The 18,958-nt window shown below is 38.5% G+C and overlaps 2 protein-coding genes across 3 annotated transcripts; both read right to left on the bottom strand.

Annotated features, from left to right (window-relative positions):
* Positions 1–929: 929 nt before the first annotated feature.
* tnnt1 (troponin T type 1 (skeletal, slow)) lies at positions 930–12,387 on the bottom strand. The gene is made up of 15 exons (XM_074695947.1): positions 12,214–12,387; positions 6,602–6,629; positions 6,472–6,485; positions 6,286–6,345; positions 6,039–6,056; positions 3,997–4,017; positions 3,599–3,620; positions 3,439–3,499; positions 2,567–2,683; positions 2,235–2,312; positions 1,987–2,100; positions 1,766–1,875; positions 1,430–1,520; positions 1,272–1,312; positions 930–1,175 (listed from the first exon to the last, which is right to left on the bottom strand). Exons 1-15 carry the CDS (start codon positions 12,275–12,277, stop codon positions 1,130–1,132), a joined length of 885 nt encoding a protein of 294 aa, XP_074552048.1. The 5' UTR covers positions 12,278–12,387; the 3' UTR covers positions 930–1,129.
* A 453-nt stretch (positions 12,388–12,840) lies between these two features.
* On the bottom strand, positions 12,841–18,335 carry pih1d1 (PIH1 domain containing 1). 2 transcript variants are annotated; one of them, XM_074695945.1, is made up of 11 exons: positions 18,206–18,335; positions 17,836–17,950; positions 16,977–17,034; positions 16,645–16,833; positions 15,699–15,760; positions 15,009–15,090; positions 14,827–14,923; positions 13,731–13,757; positions 13,480–13,558; positions 13,085–13,228; positions 12,841–12,954 (listed from the first exon to the last, which is right to left on the bottom strand). In XM_074695945.1, exons 2-11 carry the CDS (start codon positions 17,914–17,916, stop codon positions 12,919–12,921), a joined length of 855 nt encoding a protein of 284 aa, XP_074552046.1. In that variant the 5' UTR covers positions 17,917–17,950; positions 18,206–18,335; the 3' UTR covers positions 12,841–12,918. The 2 variants fall into 2 exon arrangements, with proteins under 2 accessions (XP_074552046.1, XP_074552045.1); XM_074695944.1 differs by having other exon boundaries at positions 17,836–17,918.
* Positions 18,336–18,958: the final 623 nt, after the last annotated feature.

Raw genomic sequence — 18,958 nt, 5'->3', positions numbered from 1 at the left:
AATGAATATTTATAACGGACACAATCACTGGCCCGGTACAAAAAAAAAAAAAAAAAAAAAAAAAAAAAGCCCTGTGTTTACTGGAAGAAATGTTTTCAGCCCACTGGGATGCATTATCCATGTTTCCCCACCGGAGGGAGCTCTTTATTCAAATCCAACACTACATATGAGTGGAGTTTTTGGTGGTTCCTGACTGCAACTGCCGAGATGCTATAGTTGCATTTGCGTAAATAAAAAAAAAATCTGGCTAGGGTAATAGATAAATCTTCATTTTTCATATGGAGAATTGGTTTAAAGCATGGACAGGACAAGAGAAGTTGGTGCTGCCTGCACACAGTTCTTTGTGTCTGGTATAAATTTTACACAGCTAACACCTCAAGTATTCTGGAAATGGTAGGCTGAAAGTTTTCAAGCTGACTCTCTTTTAACATTTAATGTCAGATTTATCAACATCCATCATGATGACGTAAAGGAAACCGACACAAAGGTAATTAGATGCTTTATTACTGGGCAAAAGATCCATCTGACCTGCGTCACAGAGGTCACCTTACCTGTTCATTCCTGCTCCTCACTTGTCTCTTCGTATGCACTCATCCCTCTGTTACCTCTGTTATCTGTCCTTATCTCTGGCTTTCTGACAAGAATGCTCTCCCAGCTTGTTTATGTTCCATGTGAGATAAACGCTGATAAAACTTGAATCAAACTCTAAAGATTAAAAACCTCATAGTCACAATCCATGTGGGTTTTATGCAACTCAACTGCATCACTGTTAAACAACCAACAGCAGCTGTCTCTACATGAACACACTGTTGACAGTGACTCTTTGGTATCTTCATTCCTTTCAGCCATGTTGCTATGAGCCACACGCACAGGAGGAAGAGCAGATTTTTATTTATTTGATCTCAATTTGTATTCCACAAGTTCAAAATCTTGGTGAAAAAAATCCAACACTGATGCTTTCATTTTATTATCAATACACTGTCTTGTTTTGCTGTTTTTTTTTAAACAAGATTCATTTATTTTCCTTACACACACAGACAGAAGAAGGCCTCGACCATCCTTACACTGCTGTCACTTTTTACACAGGCTGATCCTTGGTTTCTCTTTCATTTTTTGTGAGTTTTTCACTTTACTTCCAGCGTCCACCCACCTTTCCTTTACCATGGACTTTTTTGCTGCGGGAAGAATAGAGAGGAGGAAAAAGAGCATGTAAAACGGACTGTGAGAACAGATATAAGTATTTCAGAATTTATGTAAATAAAGTTACTTACAATTTCTGGGCATGATGGATTCTGTTCAGCAGGACTATGATCTAAAAGGTACAAAAGTTACAGGATACAACCTTTAGAGTTTCAGGCAGAGCAGGTAAGTTATATCCCATGTCCAGCTACTGGCCTGCTCTATTTACTGATTCTGAAAACAGTCATACCTCATATTTCTGGTGCTTCATGTGCTCCATGTGGTCAAATTTCTCAGACTCCAGCTGGTAGATCCAGTTCCACATTTCCTGGGCTTGTTGCCTTGAAAACACACAAAATATGAAATGAGATGATTATTATCACAACATATAACAAATAATTGTTGTGTTTTACAACCAGGTGACAGTTAATGATTGAATTGTGTGTCCCATGTACAGATGACCCTGACAGCTCTTTATGTTATTCCCCACTCTCTCCCAGGTTCCTGCTCTATTTACTCTTTTCCTCTAAACAAGAGCATTAAAAGTCCAAATAGAAACTTACAAAAAATATGTAAAGAGACTCACCTCAGCCCGTCCTCTCTCATGTGGTCAAAGTCTAAAGGCTTCCGTCTCTCAGCCAGAGTCTTCTTCTTGATCTCCCTGCCTGTCAGACGCTTCCCCTTCCGTGACTCAGCCTGAGGAAGAACACACAAAAAGCTCACAGCGCTCAAATGTCCTTAATTTTCACAGGTATTAACACCTGAGAAATAAAAGTTGCCATAATAGAGTGAAACCTATAATCTGACCTTTGCCAAAAAGCCGCCAAAGTTTGCTCCCATGCCTGACAGCACTTTCTTCTTTTTGGCATCATCATCGGCCTTTTTCTTGGCCTCCTCTTCCTCTTTTCTGTGGCGCTCCTCCTGGCGAGAAAGAAAAAGAAAGAAGTGGAGTAGTGAAGACGCAATAAGTCCAAGTGAAATGTTTTTTTGTTTATTTGTTTTTTACAGGACACTTAGGCATAAAATCTACACAAAGTGGAACTTGGTTCTGTTACCGCGATCCTGTTCTGTCTGTCCTTCTCCTTCTCTGCTCTAACCCGCTGGATCTCAGCTCGCTCTGACCGGCGACGCTCCTGAAGGGAAATAAGAAAGGAATGAAACAATGTCAAGCAATATCTAAAACAGAAAAGGACATAGAAACAAGGGAAGTGGAATGAAACTGTATCATTCCCATCAAAACTACAGAAGCCCTACAGGTCATAATTGAATACATGCTATTTTACATTTTAACATGCATATCAGACCAAACTTAACAGTTTTTAAAGTGTTTGTTTAATATAACTGAATGAGATGAATGTTTGCTTTTGATGTTTCTTTGCTGACTCACGATTCGCTCCTTGAGGCCGATGAGTTCTTCCTCGTCTTTCTTCCTCTGCTCAAAGTGAACATCGATCAGGGTGTGCAGCTCCAGTAAATCTTTTTCCATACGCTTCCTGTGGATGTCCTGGTGGAGGAAAAATATTTTAAAGTCATCTAGAAATAATACTCTATGATGTAATGTTTGCAGACATGTACTTGTTGAAAAAAATAAATTCAGTGACAAGTACATTTCCTTGTGGAACACCAATTCTGATTGGACATTATGTCACACTTTGTGTTATGTAATAAAAGAAAGAAAAAATAAATAAATAAATTACACAAAAGGAAGTCAATATCAAAGGGTACACTGCAAAAAACTGAAATGTTGTAAAGTGTTTTGTCTTATTCTAAATAAAAATTGTCTTGTTTTACTTGATATTAGCCACACTGAACTGGTCAGGCCAGAAAAAAATGTCTTGTTTTAAGTTATTTAAAGATCAGAATGAGGCTTGAGTTGCTTGTAACAAGTTTAAAAAAAATTAGCTAATGAAATAATAAAAACATGCTCAAAATTTGCTTAGCACTAGAACAATGTTTTCATACAAGTAACTGTTCAGTTGTTCCAATGGCAGATTTTTTTTTTTTACTTGTTACAAGCAACTCAGACCACATTTTTTTCTTTAGATAACTTGGAACAAGACATTTTTCTGGACTGGCCAGGTGAATCTGGCTCATATCAAGTCTAAAAAGGAATTTTCTTCTGAAAATAAGACAAAAACACTTGATAAGATTTCTTTTTTTTTCTAGTGAAGTTGGTTGTTTTTTAAGCTACAAGACTAGCCTCCATCATCCTTGTCAAAAGTCAAAGAAGGAAGAAAATGAAACAATTTTACAACTTACATCAAAGTCCACTCTCTCACCCTCAGGAATCTTTGGAGGGGCAAGTTGAGGCACCATGGGTCTGGGGACCAAAGTGGGACATCATTTTCAAGATTTCATTTGCAAAGGAACTAATAAACAGGAACACAAGGTAAAAAAGAATGACAAAAAAGGAACATACTTGGGTTTCGGGCGCTCCTCTTCTGTCAATGACAGAAAGAAAACAAAAGGGAAGAAAAAGTCACATGAGTGAATAAAACATAGGTAGCGACCTAAGTTAATGTACAAATTAAACAAAGCTGTTAATAATGATCAACCACAAGAGCAAGAAATGTAAAGTGAACCTCAAATCATGCATTTTAAACAGTTATGATCAAACAAAACATTATTCTTACCAGTCACAGGTCACAATAAACTTCCTCTCAAATATCACGTAACCCTTCTCTCAAATCAGTCATTTACCTTAGTTCATTACATTAGAGGAATCTTTGGGGGTGATTCTGTTAGCTAATACAGGGCTGGGGCGTGGGGGGACTTTGGGTTTTAAGCCTGAAGAACCAAGTGTCTGCTATTTCTCACCTTCCTCCTGGGCTTCTTGATCTGATGGAGCGGCCACATGAAGACAGAATGAAAGATGGGAGGGTGGTAACAAGAATAACACATAGAGCAATCAAAGAGTTATTAATGACAGGTACACAAAAGAAGAGGGATGGGATAGAAAAGACAAAGAGAACAGGATGGTAAGAATGGTCCACAGAGGCAACAAGAGACAGATAAAAATGTAGGAGAGGGGTTATTGAGATAATTTGTAAGTCAATATCTGATACAGCATATGCAGCAAACTTCAACTAATAGTTAGGCATGTTGAAAGTTTGGCTAGTACCTTTTTTGCCAAGAGTCAGACAAAAATAGGGATGGGTACCGAATTAGGTACTTTTATAGGTACCGACCGAATCCTGTCAAAAGTACCGGGTATCGATTCATGTAAAATCAAAAGGTACCATGTTTAGGTACCTAAACGCATCCTTGTGACTGTGAGGGACTGGAAGAGTAGGTGATTTTCCATGCTGGATATGAACACAGCATTGCAAGATTATATATTGAAGGATAGATATGTCAAATTCAAAAGAATCTATACTTTATTATTAAACAAACTGATATATTCTACCACATAAACACAAAAAAGTACCGAAAATTGGTACCGTTGAGTACCGATACCGATTGCCAGGTACCGGGCATCGGTACCTTATCGTTTCAAATGTGAAAGGTACCCATCCCTAGACAAGAATATAAATATTACACTAATGTCTGCACATTCAACATGAAGCTATCAAGAGCAATTGTTCATGAAGCCAAAACATCAAGAGCTCCCCCTGTGGTGGAAATTTTCCACTGTCTTTACTGGTGTAAGGGACATTCTTGTAAAATCAGGAATAGATAGACATAGAAACTTCAGAAATGATAAATACTGAACTCACGGTTAGGTCTGTTAGAGTTGACTTTGCATTACACTTCACATCTAAGTGTATTGTTTGACACATCTCCTTGATCAAGCAGTATAAACTATTTCAACTTTAGCCGTCTGAGTCTCCCGAGTTTTCTTCTTCATGTGGCCAAGCTTTCCTGATTTTTCTCTCAAAAAAATCATCATGAAAAGGATCTCAACACAACAGCAACTACTAAAGACATGTTTTTTTCTTTTTTTCTTTCCTTGTTTTGATCTACCATGTGTGAGTTGCACTGTAAGGTCATTGGCCAGCTTCTTTAATGTGAAACCAGATGGGTCAAACTAGACAATTAAATTATTTTGTAAATAACTGTTTTTTTAAAAAAAAACTTTCTGTAACCAAAGTAAGCTCTTATTATGCTGATTTCTATCCAAGTGTTCGTTTTGCTGTGAGGCTGTTCTGTCGTGGATTAGCAGAGTAGAAAAAGCAGATAACAACCTCTAATATAAGAGACATTCAACTTCAACTCTTTAGCCATAAGCGCCAGCTTCATTATCTGGGATATTTGACGTTTCATTAGTAAATGTTAGCTTTACTTAGCTACGCACAAGGACTTGAAACAGGAGGAAAAACCTAACCTGGCTCTGCCCATATTTGTGACAAAGCCTGCTGCTTAGCAAGTCTTAGGGTAAGTGATTAACACAAATTTGAGTTGTAGGTAACAAGCTAGTTGTTTCCTGCCTTTGTACTATGCTATCTAGCTGCAAACTTTAGCTCCTTGTTATCAATTAAAACACAAGAGTGGTTTTCCAAATTTGTCTTCCAACTCTTAGCAAAAGGTGTTTTCCAACATGTGTAACTATCACTCAAAACAATTGTTTCCTACACATGCAGAGTAAGACACGTTATACACAGGTATAACATGTACAGCCCACAACGGCTGTAGGGAAATGTAGTTTTGCAGCAAATTCTCAAAACATTCATTGCAACAGAATGCAAATACAGATCATGTTGTTGGAAAGCAGCACAGTGTTGACACCACTAACAAAGATGTGGTCACAATTTCAGTGGTGTAAAGCAAGTATGGCACATCTAGCTAGCTTCTATTCTTTACATTGCATCATTAGGATTTCCCAAAATCTGAATTTGTGACTGATAATGAAATCACCCTACCTTGGTACTCTTGGTGTCCTAAAGGCCAGAGTCAGCACAGTGTCAGCGAGTGAGAAAGCAGAGGCAGAAAAAAGGAAGTTGAAAGACAAGAATTGTCACTGTGTCATCAACTCATTTTGTTACAAAGGAGTGGAGGGCACAAGTGGGCTTGCTGGAGTTTCATCAGACACTTAACACTTATCAGAGTTATCTCCAGACTTTTTATTCAAAGGGAGCATTCCTGTTTGTCTGAGTCTTTAAACCTCACCTCCCCCATCCTCCTCCACCTGCTCAGGCTCCTCTTCCTGTTGCTCCTCCTCCTGCTCCTCTGCAGACCCAGGAAACATCTCTGATGTCATAAAAGTCTCCAAAAGTGATGCCAATTGTGCTTTGTTTTGTTTTTTTTCTAAAGACTCATAGTAAGTTTAACTACATGACATATTTGAGAACTTACCCTCTGCCTGCTCCCTGTAGAGATAACAGAAAAAATAGAGACATCAGTTCACATCATCAGTGATGGGTCTATACTGAGACATAACAAGTGTTGACAAGAGACTGGCATTGAGGGATGGTGCTGTACTTACTCGTATTCCTCTTCTACATCTGACATGACTGCAGGAAATGGAAACACACAACAAGAGAATGAGATTGCAGATAGATTTGGATGACAAAATGTGACAACCTGTGCAGATTTTCAGACCCCCAATCGTTTATATATTGTGGAAATCCTGATTCTGTCTCTAAACTTCTCAAAACAGTTGGTTTTAAGAATAGCTGAGATCTTCACGAGACTTATTGAATTGATGAGATCATTGCATAAGGATCTCCTAACTGGTTCATGAAATATTACAGAGGCAGGCCTGAAACACCAAGATTGCTCATAGCTTTGTACCAGGCAGGTTTTCAGAGGGCCAGCCAATCAGAGGGAAGGGGGTTTGTTGAGTAGGGGGCCTTATATATTATTATTATTAGTAGTAGTAGTAGTAGTAGTAGTAGTAGAAGTAGTAGTAGTAGTAGTAGTAGTAGTAGTAGTAGTAGTAGTAGTAGTAGTGTTAATAATGATAATAGTAATAATAAAGCACAATCAATACCCCTCTTTAATATTGATCAAAAGCACAACATGCTTACTACACATTACTTGGCTTGTTATTTCCAACATTGCACCCATGTACGATGTTATAATACTAACTGGGCTGCGAGAGGTAGCTCAATGTTTAACCAGTGTTAAATGTTTTATCAGAAGGACAACATAAAAAAAAAAAAAAAACGCACAATACCCCCCTTTAAGTTTAAGTAACCATGTAATAAGTCTTAAACACCAAGCAAGCAATATGGAATGAGGCCCAGGTAAGCGTAAAATACATGAGTGAGTCATCACAGACACGTGGCTCTTTTATCCTGTGATTAATAACTGTGGAGATATAAAGAGACACACATGTACACTGGGATTGCTCTGAGCCCCTGAGCTGCTATTGTCTTGGCATAAAACCACCCACAGACAAACATATACAGAGGCTGTGTGCTGACACCTCTCTGGCAGGGGACACTAGGTGATTGATGGAGCGTCAACAGGTGAGAATGTGACAAGGGTTAAACACAGGGAGAGCAGGAGGGGTGAGGTTTCTCTCACTTTGCAGCTTCCTCTGTCTCCCTCTTTATGCTTGTCCACTCTCTAACCCTTTGTCTTTTAGAAAAATGATGAATGATTTACAGCAAAAGACAACCTTCTATGGTTTTCTCAGTTGTAATCAAAATAGACCCTAAAGTGATCTCAAATTTGATTTTAAACAAGCAGACATCCCTTTTCCATCAGCTGTCCCCCACACAGTGATATGACCTCCCATCACTTTTGATCTCTCTGTCATCAAGAGGAATTTAGAGCCGCCCTACGACAGCGGGGTCAAATTTATAGAGTCGGTAACTGTCATCGACAGCTCTGCCTCCTCTCTGTTGTTGTGCCCATGGCCATGCCTCATGTAGCAGCTCGGCTCAGCCAGGCACCATCAGTCCTTTCAAAGGATTTAAAGGGAGACTTCAGTCTTCCATGTAATGTGATCAGTCTTCTCTCTGCATCTGTTTTCTGACGCTTTTGAAGCATCAGTTCACAGCTTCATGCTAACAGAACAACAATAAACTAAAAACTGTTATTTTAGTGGTGAGTATGTAGTCATCAGCTGGCAGCTTGTTTGCTTTGCAAAGGAGAAACAACTTGTTCAGCACAGTCCAAATGTGCTCTAAAGAGCTTCTGCATCCTGCAAAGACGCTGTCTGATCTACTGAAGGCTTGCAATGAGCGTGAAGACTTATCACTCAAGTCTGCAGCTCACTTCAGCTTTACAGAGCTGAACTAGGTGATTATACGGTGCTTAGCAGTGCTTATTTGCTGTACTGATTAAATCTTTTCACATTAATGGCCTTATTCTCACAGTGGGCAGCTATTTGGACATCACACATAAAAAGCATGAAAACCTAAGTGTCTTAATTAGGACGTTGTTCCCATTTCAGGAACTCAAGATGTGAATTGGACATGTGCCATAGGCAGCGCTAAAATATAAAAAATGTCATACATAAAAATATATAATACAGGTCTTATAATTTGCTTGTAATATCTCAGAATAAGATTTTTATCTGGGTTAAAAATGTACATGTGACTTTTGTTCAGTTAGCTTAGATCTGAGTTATTGCAGTGTGGTGGTGACCAAAAACAGAGGTAAAAGACAAATAGGATTTCAAACTCCTTGTTTACAATTTTACATTTCAGCTTAAAACATCTTGATATCAGAGACCTCAAATCTATGGCAAACCTTTAAAGAGGGGTATTATGCTTTCCCATATTCAAGAAAAACAAACAAACATGAATTTGAATTAGCAAAGTTAAATGGCCATACTCAGCATGTGCAAATGTTTTCAACTGCTACATACTCATATGCTGTAAAAATCCATGAATCTGACTGTAAACTGCTTAAAATGGTCCAATTAGAAGGAAGGGGGTTTATGGAGTGGGGAGCCTTACAGAAACGGCAGCTAAAATAGGTGTTTCAGACAGAGGCAGAAATAAGGGTTTGCTAACTACTATCTGTTCTTAGCTGATTGGAGAGGGGGCATGAACTGATGAGGGTATTTGGGAGAAGAGTCAGGTTCCACACTCTGGCTTTAACGTGGTTAATTTTAGTCAAGGGCGACGTGTCTGTGTAGAGTAAGGGAGATAGATGCCCAACAATACCTCAGTAAGTGTTAAAGAGGAGCTATTGTTGGCAATAAGGAGAGACTAGAGAGGAGTAAACATGCTGTTTTTTAAAAAGAACCATTGGCTGTAAACTCTGTAAAACTGCTTAAAAAAACACAACATTTTGTTTAAAGTTAATAATGTATTTGGCAGTACAGATAATTAGCTTAAAATAAGGATTTCAAACTGGAACTGAGTCAAAGTTCTCCCATTTCTATTTGTCTTGTTGGAAAAACAATCTTGGTGTTTAACCACAGAGCTGCTTGACAGAACTTTCCTGTGAAGGTATCTGGCATGTCATTAAAGGAAGGTGTGACAGGGTGAAAATGTCACACTGTTAGGGCAACACAAGAGGAGGGTTGCTAACCAGACGACAAACGGCGAACCTGACACTGACCTGATCTAGTCACTGTAAATGTCCTGCACGCACACGCACACACACACACACACACACACACAAAGTATCAACTGCATAGATAACATTCGTGTTCAGAGACAGCTGTTTGGTACCTTCCAAAGTTAGCTAGCCTGACCTCACACAGCTAGCATTTGAGTTTGTGTGTGTGTGTTTGTTTGTGTGTGGCAAACAAAGAAACAAAAGAAAAAATGTGGAGGTCTTCAAGCTTTAAGCCCCTATACAAATATACATTAATGCGAGCGCGCGAGCGCGAGCGCGCGCGCACACACACACACACACACACACACACACACACACACACACACACACACAATACATATATTGACTGCTGGCTCTCAAGAGGGACATTGATGTTGTGATGTTAAACATTTCTACTATTTGTTGAAGATGATGACGGATGTTGAATATGAACAATTGGCACTGATGTTCAATGTGTAAAAATAAAAGTAGGATTTAAACTTTGCAGAAAGCTTTTCACAAAATTAAAAAAAGGAAAATGTAAATGCATATTTTGGTGTAGCATCTGTTAATATATAAGAGGGTTGTGGTTAGAAATAAAAGTTGGTTACCGTAACTGGTGACAGCTGAGTGGATGAATGAATGAATTATAGTAGCAAGCAGGAAAACACACAAAAAGAAGTATTATCAGCCTCAATATGAGTCACATTCACTTCAAGTTTTGAAAATTATGTCATATTTTAAACAGAAAAAAAATTGAATGAAATTGAGGTTTGAAACGCTTGTCATGAGTTAAAATGGGGGGAAATGAACTTATTTATTTTCGTATATTAAGACTTTATTCTTATTTTAAGTAACTTGACAAAAAATTAACACTTTTCTTTCACCCCAATAGCAGATATTTTTGCATTTCAGACATCATTTTCTCTTGAAATACCTTGACATCTAAACCTCTTGATTTGTATTGTTAAATGTAGCTCATATAAAATCAGATAAGGCAATTTCTAAAGTTGCTTGGATATACGTTTTTGCATTGTAACAACTTATTTCTGTTTTTTGTAATTTGTCATGAAATAGACAAAATCTGCTTTAAGACATTACATGTTCTGTCTCAACATTTAAAAGAAAACAAGTCTGTTTGTTTCTGTATTTATTTTAACTTACTGCATTTAGGAGTTTCTGTCAGAGAAGTTCTACTGCTCTAATGCTCATGCTAATGACAAAATCAACAAACTACATTTGTTATATAAAATACAATGCTACCCAAAAACTTTTACATTTACTTATTTTTTCAAAGTGACTCTAACATTTTGTCTCCTTGCAAGAAGAAACCCTAAAGAAAAGATAATAAAGGGCTGACAGACGAACGTACCTGTATGGAGGTGATACGACCAGTCACGGATGGAGATGGACAGAGACAGGCAGGGGGTGTTTTATACACCGAGGTGGAGGGAATCTTTGTGTTGGTGTGTGCGTATAAATGTGTGTATGTATGCTGTGACAATGACTGAGTGTCCAAATGTACAATACAAGAATAACTGTGAGTATGTGTGCACAAATGTGCAGATTCGTGTGTGTGTGCGTGTGTTCTGAGGGCTGGGGGCCACAGGTGGATTAAGCTGAGGCAGAAAGATAAGCACCTCGTAGGATTAGGGAGAACAGAGGGATGACTTCACTGGACAAATGGAGGGGTGCATCAGGGCAGGCGGAGAGGGGAATGAAAAATGAGGAGGGAGGGCAGCGTGAGTGATGGAAGAAGAGACAGCTGGGGAGGGAAGCTTTGGCAGGGAGAGGAGAAGGGGTAGAGGTGAAAAGACGACGGTAGTTCTTTAAAACATATTGATCAGCCTGTTGTGGGTGTATTAACAAAAAGAGAGAAAGATGCGTGATGAAAACATTGATACCAATCTACCACTTTGATTTATTTCCTCTGATACAAATAGGAACAGATTTAGCTGCTGCCAGGGACACACTAGACATTGCTCTTTCTCATTCCAAAAATTCTAAACTTGTCTCTCTGTCTCATTTTTAAGCATCAAAGTTGCAGAAAACTGAAATGTAAGCGTTAATTTTTCTTATTTCTTACAATAAAATAAAAGTACTTTCAGACCTAATAAAAGTCACTTTCACCTGACAAATGTCAAGAAAATGACTTATTTGGTGATGTAATGAGCAAAAGTTGATTGTAATAACATTTTATTTTAATATTTCAAAGTAAGATTTCCTAAGCCCACTGGCACAGTTTTCTTCCTCTAAGTGTCCTAATATCAATCAAGTTTTCATCTAACTACTTTTAATTGTTCCAGTAACAACATTAAATGAGACTTCATCAAGAGAGACATATTAAAAAAAAAAACACATTAAAAAAAGCAAAAAAGTTTGATGTATTCAATGAAAGAACTAAAAAGAAGAAACAACACAGATAGGAGGAAGCATGAAAAGGCTAAAAGAGGTTTGGTCCAGGCTAGTCCTTGAGAAGTGTGGCCTGGGTTCAATCCCCACTCTCACCCTGTTTCATGTGAAAACACTTATTTAAAACTGTTTGTGGGAACTATATAAACTATTTCTAAACTGCATTTCTGCTTTTGGACTCACCACTGAGAGCTGAGCCAGGGGAACAGATGTGGGTGCTCAGCAACAGGAGGAGGAGGAGAGACATAAAGAGGCATGAATGAGGCAGCCAACATAGACATGGATGATCTGAGCAGAACCTAAAATAGAACGATGACTGCTTCGCTTTTTTTTCCCATGAGGGGGGGGGGGGGGGGGGGGGGGTACTGAAGAGCCAACAGGAAGGTAACCAGACTTCATCTGCAACTGTTCCCAGTTCTGGCTGTAGTGCATCTGGTTTAGGTTTTGGACTTCAAAGTTCTGCCTGCTCTGTAAAATCACAGCACTGGAAAAAGGAGGCAGAGAGAGACAGACAAAAACAAAAGATACTCCAATACTCACATCTAATATGAATCAGAGAGGTTAGAAAAGGGTCAAGATTTGCTTATTTATTTCCAAAGGAAAAAAATAACTTCTAAACTTAGGGTTTCTATCACATGCATGAGTCTGGTTCTGCCTGTTAAAAGATGTTTCCTTTGTCACTGCTCTCTTCAGTGGTTCAGATAAGACAAGACCTTATCTTGACTTGATGTTGGGTCCACAAATGTCTTTGGAAAAGGTTGAAATAATATTTTTTGTGGTTTGGAGTTAGATAAATAAAGACTGATCAAATAAAATATAAAAACATTTTTATTCTTTTAGTATTGTGGTCAATGGAGACATCAATAATTGGACATATCTTCTGCAGTTTCATGAGGACACAACAGGCATGGTGACTGTGAGGATCTGAGGAAAAGAGCACAGAGACACAGCAGTATTTGTTGGTGAAAATGTACTTGTTTGGTTTAATGTTTTTACTCTTTACATGTAATTCAGGCATCATTTTTGTCTTCTAATATCTTGAAAGGTTTTATACCTGCGTGCTGTTGTTATACTGTGCCATACTTTTCTCCTGGTCAACGAGGAATGGGTGGAAAATGTCGAGATGAAAGAGTGACGGTCGAGCTGTCATCACCAGACGATCCTCACCTACATCCAGGACCAGAGAGCGAGATGAGGGCTGCATGGGGGGGATGGGGGACAAGTTTCCACAGGGAGATTCTCATCATGGACATGCAGCCAGATCAGCATATCAACAAATTTCCTAATGCTATCATTTCAACATAGAGCAAAATCTCTGAGGAACATTTCCAGCTCCTTGTTGAAGCTAAGCCACAAAGAATTACAGCATTATTGTTTATGGTGTGAGCAGGCAGCTGGTTCCCCTCACAGTCAAATCCTATCAGCAAAACATACAAGAACTGCTCTTACCACCCCAGGCAACTGTATTTCTGCAATAAGGTATTCAGGATCACCAGCAGGAGGCTCCACAAGCAAAGTGAACTCTGGTCTAGAGAGGGTGAAAGATAAGAGGGCTCAGTGAGTTTATCAAGAGATAATGAGGAAATAGACATAGAACTAAGACAGGGATTGGGAGGACAACACACACACACACACACACACACACACACACACACACACACACACACACACACACACACGGAGGCAGATGAGGGTTTTACCTTTTGGCTGTAGCAGTGACACTCTCCCTGTGAGAGAACAAAGAGAGCAGCAGTGAGAAATCAAAGCTCAAAGATATTAAATGCAGAAGGCAAAAGGAAGCTCCTGATGTAAGTGAGGATGCTTCCCTTACATTTTTACAGCATCAATTAATTCATACTATGTACTCCAAAAACTGTCATCTAATCAAGTGTTTATGTCCTATTGTTTGTAAAAAAAAAAAAAAACTGATGGAACAAATGGGGGCAAATCCAGAAAAATATCTAAATTCAAGATTTTAGAGGGAAAAAAATGACGCCTGAATTGTTTGTAAGGAGAAAATATCTAGTTATTGGATAAAAAATATGTTTGAGGAGTTTCATAAAATAAAAGTTACATCTTAACCATAGACTGTATAAAACATGGACGTAGTCTCGCCTACGTCACCCGTCTGTTTCTGAAACGGAAAATGAGGCACATCGGCTATCATGGCCTTATTTGTAGTGGCAAGGGCTTCTTGTACAGCCATAGGGCGCCTGTCGGTCACGTGACCCTAAGCTGTGCCTCTTATTGGGCGAGTTTGTGATCTTAATATCCTTCAAACGGCTGAGTTAGAAAAAAATTCACCCCCCGTACAGTAAGAGCCGGTAGTAAAATTAGCAATTCAGAGGAGACGTTTTTTGAACCAGGCTGTAAATAGTTAATTTCTACTTTAAAAATGGCTTTTTTTGGCTTGGTGTGTTTGTGACTTCCGCTACTTCCGGAGCCAGCCTCAAGCGAACACTCGAGAAACAGCAGATTTTAGCACTTCCACATTGTCTCATATTCTTAGACCAGAGGTTGCCGCTTGATCTTAAAACAAAAACTATTAAAAAAAACTATCAACTTGTCAAATTGTTTTTTTCTCTTTACAAGCAATTCAGGCATCACTTTAGTTTTAATACCTTGTGATAAGACATTTTTCTTAATTGTCACCTAAATGTGGCTCATATTAAGCCAAATAAGACAATTTTTACTGAAAATTTGTCGTAAACACTTGATTGGGTTTTAGTTTTTACAGTTTTTCACATTTCTGTAGACATATAAGAGCCATCCAGAAACTCAGCCAAAGAGACGTACTGAGGCTGCAGCTCCTGAATCACCGGCTTGCTCTTAGTCCGGATATTTTGCTCGCTAAGGGATCCCAGAAACTTTCGGTTTTTCAGCACCTTCCAGTCTGTGGAAACACATTCAACACGTCAACAACTACTCAGAACATAAAGGATGTAAGATGCTGTTTAAAAACAAAGAATAACACTCACCTCTACTGAGTTCCAGGTTGTATTTGTTCTCTAGACCTTCTAAAGACACCAGAATAACAAACTGCTGGAAGAGGGGGTCTTTCTGCAAGACAAGAAACACTTTTAGTAACACATTAATCCCACGCTGGTTTGTTCTAAAGGTAAACTCAATGCACCTGTGCATTTGACTTTTGAATTAGAATTTTAGCTTTGTCTTTTTTTTAGTTTAAGGGTTTACATTTGTCCATTCACTGCAAAAAACTGAAATCTTATCAAGTGTTTTTGTCTTATTTTCAGTAAAAATGTTTTTTTTTAGACGTAATATGAGCCACATTCAACTGACCGGTCCAGAAAAATGTCTTGTTTCAAGTTATTTAAAGACAAAAATGAGGGCTGAACTGCTAAGTAAAAAAAATCTGCTGATGAAACAAGAGAAAAGTCATTTTTAAGACATTACATAACTGTGAAGCAATTTTTCTTATTTCATTAAGAGATTTTTTTACTTAGTATAAGCAATTCAGACCTCATTTTTTGTCTCAAATAACTTGAAACAAGACATTTTCAGGGCAGATTAGTTAAATTTGGCTCACATAGAGTAAATTAAGACAATTTTTACTTAAAATAAGACAAAGACACTTGATAAGCTTTCATTTTTTGATGTTGGTGGTGCAATTTACTTTAGGGCTTCCTTATCATCTGGCTCACACACACCTGGCACTTCTGGAAGAACTCCTGGTTGATAACAACATCATATGCTGTGCAACCCTGAGAACCTAAAACAGAGAGCAGTCATCAGTTTAACCCAACAAGGTTGAAAGTCATTTCAAACTACACTTCAAGTTTTAAAAGTCTAGGGGCAAAGCAGGCTTATAGGACAAAAGGGCTATCATGGGAAAATTTGGATACGGCTTGAAGAGGTTTCAGGGTTAAATGCTTCCCAGCAGTTAAAACCATTAAGGAGAGTCAAATGCAGGATAAAGGTTTTTCAAAAGTCATTTAAGTGTTGTCTCTTTAAACGTGGTGTGGAAACAGAATGGGACAATAATTCTCAGTGATTCTTGCGTGTGAATAAACCTGAAAAAACACAGGACTTGGTCTTTCCCCCCTAGGTGTTTTATATCTCAAGAATCTTGCAGAGGAGATCAGTGACTGGTTGGATAATAATTCCTGATATCTGAAAGTTTTGGTGCCTGCAGCTGAAAATGCATTTGCTGCAGGAGTATTATCAGAATAAAAGCATCAAAAGATCCAACAGTGCGGTCATCCAGAAACAGAATGTGATGAATTTCAAGAGTAACAGCTGAGGCTTTTAGGAAAACTGTAACAGGAAGTCCGCTAGACGAGTTTGACCATCTGTCTGCTTGATGAATACAAAATCTCTGTCGTAAATGATCATGAGAAATAAAGTACAGGGGGAAAAGTGCTTCCTGCCTGTGTGTGTGTTGTGGTGCACGTGTTTAAACTCAGGGAGGCTGATTTCCAGCGATTACAGTGACCTCAGAGGAATATGTCTGCACATGACTTGGCCCACAGGTCTGAGCGAAAGAAACAGCACCGTGAAGCTCTTACATAACCTGCGGTGCAAGCTTCCAAAATCTGATGCCTGATATGGCCACCCGAGTCTTGCAAGATTCTGGGCACATCCCAGGTCACTTACTGTTGTCTATTTCTGTGTGTGGCTCGCCGAGGCTCATGGGAACCCTGTAACTGCTTGGATCCTCTGACTGAAGCAGCTCTACAAGCTCATCTCTTGACAGTTCAGGGGGCTGTGGGACTGAGTGTGACTGACAGATGTTGACAAAGATCTTCTGCTTGCTTGGCTCTGAAAGAGTCTTTACACAAAGTCCTATGAGGGAACAGGAGAGAGGAGAGGAAAGGCCGATGCAGAAAAGGAAACATAAATGCAATGTCAAGACTTTCTGTGAGTGAAATGTATAAAATCAACCCCAAAATCAAGTTTTGTTTTTCTGATATTGTGAACACATTTACCAGGAAGTGGCCGAATCACTTTGGAGTCTGGATTCTCTGTCTGCATTGTCCCCATTGTCTGGATGAAATTGAAAAAAAAATATTTTCAGACTCAGTTATGGTTTGCAGAAGAAGAATGTTAGACACACACACTGTACACAAAAACAGCAGAAAAACCTGCAGTTGATCTAAAGTCTTGTGTCATGACATTGTGTGAAAACAAATACCAGAAACTTTGCAATAGTCCCTACTTTCTCTGTTTTCGAAAAAGGAATGATTAGGATCTTTCACCGCTCTCTGCTCTCTCTTAGGCCAAATTATGTGAAGTTACAAAAACATCCAAACACAGAAGAATGTATGCAGTCTCTACGCTAAGAGTACTCTCTGATGAAAGTGGACAAGCATATTTCACAACACATCTCCTTTAAAGGACAACATATGTTTTTTTTTTTTTAACTGAGATTCCATCAAGTCTCTCCTTATAAAGAAAAAGTTTAACAGAAATAACGTTAATGCTGCACACTTAATGCTGCTTGAGCCTAACTCGGTCATATGACCAGACGGTATCTCATGCCTAAGCAGAGTTATGGGACACCTGAATAAATGTGAAGTGGTGCTGGCAGTTTATGGCTTTATGATTTTATGAATAGCATTTGTATCCTTTAATTTTCATTTATGGTCTAAATTGATACTTTAAAATTGTATGTGAATTTGTGTATGCCTTCATTGAACAAATTCCCTGTTAGTTGGCAGTATACATGTATAGTATATGGCTGTGTGTTATGTCAACAAATGACAACACACGCAAACAGATGCATGAAAATAGAGTGGTGTTGGGAGACACTCGTAAAACTTAGTATTACATGCAGAATATTGTTACCTGTAACAGCAGCTGTTGATATAACTCCTCCTGCTGTTGTAACTCCAGCTCGGAGTTGAGGAGGGACGAGTCTGTCGTCATGGCTTCAGAGAGAAATCAATGAATGAATCTAACTCTGACACAGAAAGTGTAACAACTTGTCATTAGATGACCAGTTCTCCTCTTTAGTCATAAAAAATCGGACTTCATGTCTCACTGCATTACACAGTAAGATAAAGAGTTGACTGTGAAAGTTAGCTTGTCACCTAGGTAACACTCCTAGACGTCATAAGTGTTAGCATCACGTTAGCTTTGATGTCTTGTCAAGGCAAAATTGTTGCTTGACGAAGAGCTAATCTCTTATTAAACATTGAAAAATAATTCTGTTTACCTCGTCTCTTTACGTAATCCTTCCAAACGCGGCAGTAATGTGTTTAAAGTTCGAATATACCGGGTTACCGCTGAGGGTTGACTTAACACGCCTGGTGCTCAATGTATACTTCCGGCCCACACTGTCACAATAAAAGCACGAGCTTCCGTCCTCAGTCTGTATTCCTCCTATAATACGTTAGTTTCTCTGTCATTGTTGCCGCGGGGACTTGATTGAGCACTTTTTTCGATAAAAAAGGGCGAATTTCCAGGGATTGTAGTTTTGTGCATAAACAGTATTCCAGATTATAAGTATGATCCAAGCGTTATAATGCAAAAGGGACTTAAATTTGGACTTATTTTGATGGTGGCATTGAAAACATTTCCCAAAATAAGAAAAAAAGGTATTCAGTTTTTTATTTATATATGTATATATTTATTTTTTAACTTAGTTCAGTATTTTCTTTTGATGGCTATTCACGAGTGTTAACTTGAAAGAAAAGTGTCTATGATTAAGTTTACCAAATTTCAAAAAATGTCAAGATACAGTATTACTGAAAGTGTCAGTGATAGTGTCCAAACACCAACAAGTACAATGTAACTTTTTTTTCACTTCTTCATTATGTGTGAGATAATTTGATCCATATCAATCTTGATCATCGCCAGTTTACCTCACTGACCTTTAACATGCTTCACTACATTCCCCTTACATTCTGTTTTCCAAAGTTGAGCTTCCACACTAAGACATTGTAACTACAAAATCAATGTAAGAGAA

The sequence above is a fragment of the Halichoeres trimaculatus genome, unplaced genomic scaffold (assembly GCF_033239565.1).
Source record: "Halichoeres trimaculatus isolate MK-OKI-2021-1 unplaced genomic scaffold, fHalTri1.1 fHalTri1_scaffold_20, whole genome shotgun sequence".
Classification (NCBI taxonomy): Eukaryota; Metazoa; Chordata; class Actinopteri; order Labriformes; family Labridae; genus Halichoeres; species Halichoeres trimaculatus.
Note: the sequence above shows the minus strand (reverse complement) of the source record. Positions and strands in the feature narration are given on the sequence as shown.

Bases quoted from the DNA above. Each gene is read 5' to 3' on its own strand.
- tnnt1 (XM_074695947.1), bottom strand. From the start codon at position 12,277: ATGTCTCTCCTCCTCCTCCTGTTGCTGAGCACCCACATCTGTTCCCCT. The intron at 2,684-3,438 runs GTAAGTTGTAAA...TTCCTCCACCAG, and splicing joins GTGAGAGAGTGGACTTTGAT to GACATCCACAGGAAGCGTAT. The intron at 1,876-1,986 runs GTCAGATTATAG...GTTCTTCCTCAG, and splicing joins TTGGCGGCTTTTTGGCAAAG to GCTGAGTCACGGAAGGGGAA.
- pih1d1 (XM_074695945.1), bottom strand. From the start codon at position 17,916: ATGACGACAGACTCGTCCCTCCTCAACTCCGAGCTGGAGTTACAACAG. The intron at 15,761-16,644 runs GTAAGTGACCTG...TCTCTGTTTTAG, and splicing joins ACACACAGAAATAGACAACA to GTTCTCAGGGTTGCACAGCA. The intron at 14,924-15,008 runs GTGAGTGTTATT...GTGTTTCCACAG, and splicing joins CAACCTGGAACTCAGTAGAG to ACTGGAAGGTGCTGAAAAAC.